Source organism: Octodon degus, unplaced genomic scaffold (assembly GCF_000260255.1).
Source record: "Octodon degus isolate 3935 unplaced genomic scaffold, OctDeg1.0 scaffold00143, whole genome shotgun sequence".
Classification (NCBI taxonomy): domain Eukaryota; kingdom Metazoa; phylum Chordata; class Mammalia; order Rodentia; family Octodontidae; genus Octodon; species Octodon degus.
Genome location: NW_004524719.1, coordinates 6,840,208 through 6,845,631, shown reverse-complemented (window position 1 = coordinate 6,845,631; position 5,424 = coordinate 6,840,208). Strand labels below are relative to the sequence as shown.

General features: G+C 35.1%; 1 protein-coding gene across 1 annotated transcript in view; it reads left to right on the top strand.

Moving 5' to 3' along the window:
• LOC101569535 (cadherin-10) overlaps positions 1 to 5,424 on the top strand; it is a 122,126-nt gene that overhangs the window by 84,726 nt on the left and 31,976 nt on the right. The window contains exons 5-6 of the mRNA XM_004641819.2: positions 2,903 to 3,090; positions 5,061 to 5,314. Of these exons, the coding sequence (XP_004641876.2) occupies positions 2,903 to 3,090; positions 5,061 to 5,314 (442 nt within the window). The remainder of the gene's footprint in view (positions 1 to 2,902; positions 3,091 to 5,060; positions 5,315 to 5,424) is intronic.

Sequence of the window (5,424 nt, the reverse complement as noted above, 5' to 3'; positions counted from 1 at the left end):
AAATAAAATTTTTGTTCAGGCTCACTGATTGTTGATGGAAAAATATGTGTATGACTGCATTTCTTATATATTCTGGATTTTAAAATAGAAATGATTCAGAAAATTTTAATAGAGATCCAATAAGCAAACTTCAAAAATAAAGTAAATAACTTAGACATATAATATTAACAATGAATTCTTTCAGTAGTGCAGGGATATCATTTTTGTACTTTAAAAAGTAACTTTTACTGCAGTGCAATAAATCTGCTTTCTGAGGTAATGACTCTAGAAGATTTAACTTTTTAAATAAGAGATATTTCAGTAAGAAGGCTAGAGTGGATGGGTTTTACAGTAGAAGAATGATGATATAGATTTTTATTAAAAGAAACAAGAAAATGTTGTCAGACAGAATTATATGGGCAAATCTTTCAAAAGGAGGGTAAATCTTTTAAATGGAAGTAAGTAAACCATGTTGGGAAAACTTCAAAGAGACAAATGATCTTGGAAAATATTAATGAGAATAGCAAGCAGACAGATAAATTACTGAAGGCCAGCCAATGCATGTTTGGTTTTATCTTAAGTAGAGTAGGGGCGGTTAAAAGACAAAGCTTTAAATAATTATTGATATGATAAAAGTTTTCAAATGGAACAGTGTAGATAATGGAAATTGAGTATAAATTGGAGTTAACCAAACAAAGGAATTAGTAGATTAGTTAGGAAGCTTGTGTTCGGGATAAAGTATCTGATCCCAGGTACCACGTGCTGCACCGATCCTGGCCCCAGGTGTGCTGAGCCTGCCACTGAATCAGGTATGGTGGTGGATGCCTGTAATTCCAGCACTGGGGAGGCTGAAAACAAGAGGATCACTTCAAATCCAAGCTACACAGTGACACTCTGTACCAAATACACTTAAAAAAATAATTTACAAAAATCAAGTATCTGGGCTGGGGAAACAGCTCAGCAGCATAAGGCCCTGTCTGGCAAGTGCAAGATCCTGAGTTCCATCTCCATTACAGGGAAAAAACATAAAAAAGATCAAATATACAACAAATTTACCCAATGTACAAACATTATATGTAGTGGCTACATTACTCATTTGGACTCTGCAAGGTATACAAAGGTGAAAAAGAACAAAAAAGCCTGGTTGTTTTGTGTTCTTCTGGCTCACAGAAACAGGCAAGTAGATGGCATAGTGCTGGGACTGAGCAAGTGGCAGGAGGGTGATTGCATGTGCTATTTTGATAAGCTTTTTCGTGTAGGTACAGGTAAAAGTTTCTGTAGAGGACACAGTGGAGCAGGCACTCGAAGGGGGAAAAGTGAGCGGAGGAACCACCGTGGTATGAAGGGCTGTCAGGATGTCTAGGGTGCACGAGAAGGAAGATACAGTGAGATGAAAGCCAAGGTATAGGTTGAGAGGTTTTTCCAGTAATGTGATGGAAGAGTTCACCAGAGAACAATGTAGAACATTTTGACATCAACAAGAGTGTGACAGAAACAGAACTTTATTGACATCGCCTGGGAATCTAGTTGTAAAGCCAAGTAGCTGCACATGCTATTACATCAGTGTTACATTACATTAGTGTTCTCAGTGCTGCCACAGAGCTCCACAGGCCAGCGGCCTAAACAACAGCAATGTATGTTGCCACAGTTACCCAGGATGGAATTCGGAGACTGTGCAGTCAGCAAGTGAACTTCCACAGTCTTTCATCTTTCAAATAGCATAGCTGCTGAGCACTCGGCACATAACTGTGTCAGTTTCTCGTAGTTGGCAAACTGCATTCTAATTATACATGAGAGGGCTGGCGAGATAGTTCAATGGTTTAAGTGCCTGGCTGGCAAGCACAAGGTCCTGAGTTCAATCCCAGATACAGAAACAAAACAAAACAAAACAAAACAGAAATGCATATATATATATATATATATATATATATATCTCCAAGAGTATTTCATGCATTAAAATGCTATGAGGAGCATGCATAGAATGATGAAAGAAATAAATAAAGCTTTAATCAGAAAAAATGGAATAGTCCAGTTTGTTACAATAGTTAATAGATGTGAGTAGTAAAGGTAAAATACGTTTGAAAAGATATACCTACACCTGACTACCTAAGAGTTCTGGACACCATCATGGGTACTAAGGAGAATTACTTAAGGTTTATGAGCAAGAAGGTACTATAATCAGAGGTGTGCTTACAGTCGATTAATCTGTCAGAAGTACATACTTTACGAGCAAGTGCTGAAACATAAATCTCATTAACAGCAGAGGCTGTTCGTGCTGGAAGCACATCTAGTTACAAGGACTTAGATAAATTCTTTCTATGAATAGAATAAAGAAGAGTTTCTCAGAATTTAGTGTTTCCATTCTGACACTATGAAGGGCATCTTTATATTTCTGCAATAGCCTACCTTGATTTTTTTTTGTAATCAATAGCAATATGGTTCCTACATATTTTGGCTGATTTCTTGAGATTTTGTTATGTACATTTCTGGTGCTAAAATAAATATGAAAATTAACTTTAATTAAATATAACATAGTAGAAACAATTAAATTTAAATGTTCCCTGAATATTGTGTGATTTTGTATGTGTGTTGTATAACCACATCTATGTAGAGGATCAATTTTGATGAAACCTATAGAAATGATAATGAAAACTAAGTTCATTTTTAGAATCAAAATTTCTAATAGTGTGAGAGGTTTTTAACTTAATCTACAAATTAATATACACAAGACAAAGCCCTCAACATTGTTACTTTTCCTGCTTACATTTTAGTTATAAGCATAATAGATAAATTCTACATTCTAAGTTAATATTTAATGTTAAATTTAGAACTCATAATAATTTCTTGAACAGTTTACTTTTAGGTATTTCATTTATAAATCTCTTCATTCCTCTATCTCTATTCTTTCCTTTACTTCTTGTAGATACTATCCATCTTCGGGTTCTAGAGTCCTCCCCTGTTGGCACAGCTGTCGGAAGTGTAAAAGCAACTGACGCGGACACTGGGAAAAATGCTGAAGTAGAATACCGCATTATTGACGGTGACGGCACGGACATGTTTGATATTGTAACTGAGAAGGACACACAGGAAGGCATCATAACTGTAAAAAAGGTGCCCAGATTCTACAAAGTACTGTTTGTATGCTTAGAGAATAAGGATTTACCTTGTACTTGAGTATAACACATTAAAAGAAATATCACTCTCATGTTCAAATGTAAGTTATGTCAAACACAAATAAGAAGGATATGCAGTCGAAGAGTTCCTTAAACATGTTTACTACGTGTTTCCTCTCTCTTTTTTTAACATTTTAGTGCAGGGTCTACAGGGTCTCACTGCACAGATCAGACTCATAGCGATCCTCCTGATTTCAACCTCCCAAGCACTGGGATTACAGACATGCACCAGCATGCCCAGTCTCAATCGCAGGCAAGGCATGTGGTACCAGGGATTGAACCTGGGTCCTTGAGTCTGCCTAAGTAAGCACTTTAGCCCACTAAGCTGTCTGGCCAGCCCTGACTACATGTTTCTGTTGACTGAAACATGAAAACTGAGATTTTTACAAAATTTCAGTTAATATATGCATAATTATATTTCTGAGCCATGTTAATAAAACCCACCATAATAACACTATGTTCTTTAAAAATAGTGAATAGCTAATAATGGCAATATATCATCACAGTTGGAGGCATAGAATGTAGAATGCTGCCCAGATGTATGAAGCAATAATTAGGGTTTCTAATAAAAAGAGACAGACTGAACTGGAACATAATTTAATTGTTCACATTTTCCCTTCTGCTATAGAAATTAAGGTTTTCTGCTAACATATATTCAGTGGTACAATTTAAAGGTAACTAGTTCTTTTAACTGTAGTGTCAGTGCTATCATTTCAAGAAAAAAAATGTTCAATGAAATTTAGGTCCTAAAGAAAAGCCCCACATACACTGACCACCTAGGTATGGGACAATAATAAAACTGTCTGAAAATTATTTCCATGTACACAAAGTGAAGACAGACACTAACCCGAAACTGACCAGCAAAGCCTGATTCAGATCTGGGATTTTTGTGTTCAGGAAAGAGCAGTAATGGAAACACGATTAAGAGCTTCTCATACAGGTTGATACAATTTCAATCGACAGTGTCTTTCTCTGATAATAAAACGTATCTGTTAGAGTGAGTGTGAAATGAAGGACTTGATTTTATATTTGTGACAATGAAGACAAGGATCCATATTTAAAGTTCTCCATGGTTGTAGGGCAGACTCTAGCTGTCAAGTCTCTGTGAATTGGGTCTTTTCTCATGATATAAAGCTTTCTTTTTCTTCAGAGTTTCAGTTAACAATTGAAATTTTTGTGTGAGTTCTGACAATTCCATGAAGCTTACATAATACCACAAGCCAAGTACCTATGGCATAATTTTTAAATAAATGACAATTTAAAGAATGGCTTAAAAAATTAACAATAGCCAGTACATCAGCACACAAAGGGCAATACACAAGCTAGCCATCCACTTGTGCGGAGATACGACATTATGAGATGATCTTTAATATCATTTGAGTTTTTCCAAAGAGTAAGTTCTCACTTCCTTGCATTCTAAAGTATTACATATTGAGTATATAAAAATGCAAAAGTTGAATCCTAGATAATATTTAAAATTAAGTTATCATTTTTACTACATTTTCTTATTTATAATCAATGAATAGTTTGGCAGGATTTCACTAGGCTTTTAAAAACCATATTATAACTTTGAATGAACATTATATCCAATTTCATTTTTTTGAGAATATTCTTTTATTACTTTTTAGTTTCTACCTAATATATATTAATGTATTTACTTTGTTTTTCTTTCTTTTTTCTTTTTAATAGTTTTCTTTTGTTTGGAAGAGAAAATCGAAAGCAAGAAAAACAAAAGCAAAGACAGAAACAAGGCAGCATATAACAATACATATGTTACAGATTTTCAAAACAAGAGTATCTGATTAGTGATTGATATATTATCTATTTTTGTCATCAAATTTGTTGCTCAGATTAACAGATGTAGTTACCAATTCGTTTAACTCTAACTTAATCTATTTCTTTACTCAGCCGCTTGACTATGAGAGCCGCAGACTTTATACTCTCAAGGTGGAAGCAGAAAACACCCACGTAGACCCACGTTTTTATTACCTGGGACCATTCAAAGATACCACAATTGTGAAAATCTCTATAGAAGATGTAGACGAACCCCCGGTTTTTAGCAGATCTTCCTATCTTTTTGAAGTTCATGAAGATATTGAAGTAGGCACAATAATTGGCACTGTAATGGCACGAGACCCGGATTCTACTTCCAGCCCTATCAGGTAGGTAGGCCTGATTTAGCATGAGAAGAAAGGAAGCTCAGGTACATCCAGAGGCAGTGAAATTTTACTTAAAGCTTTTAATGCAACAAATTACAGGAGTCAATAAGAGA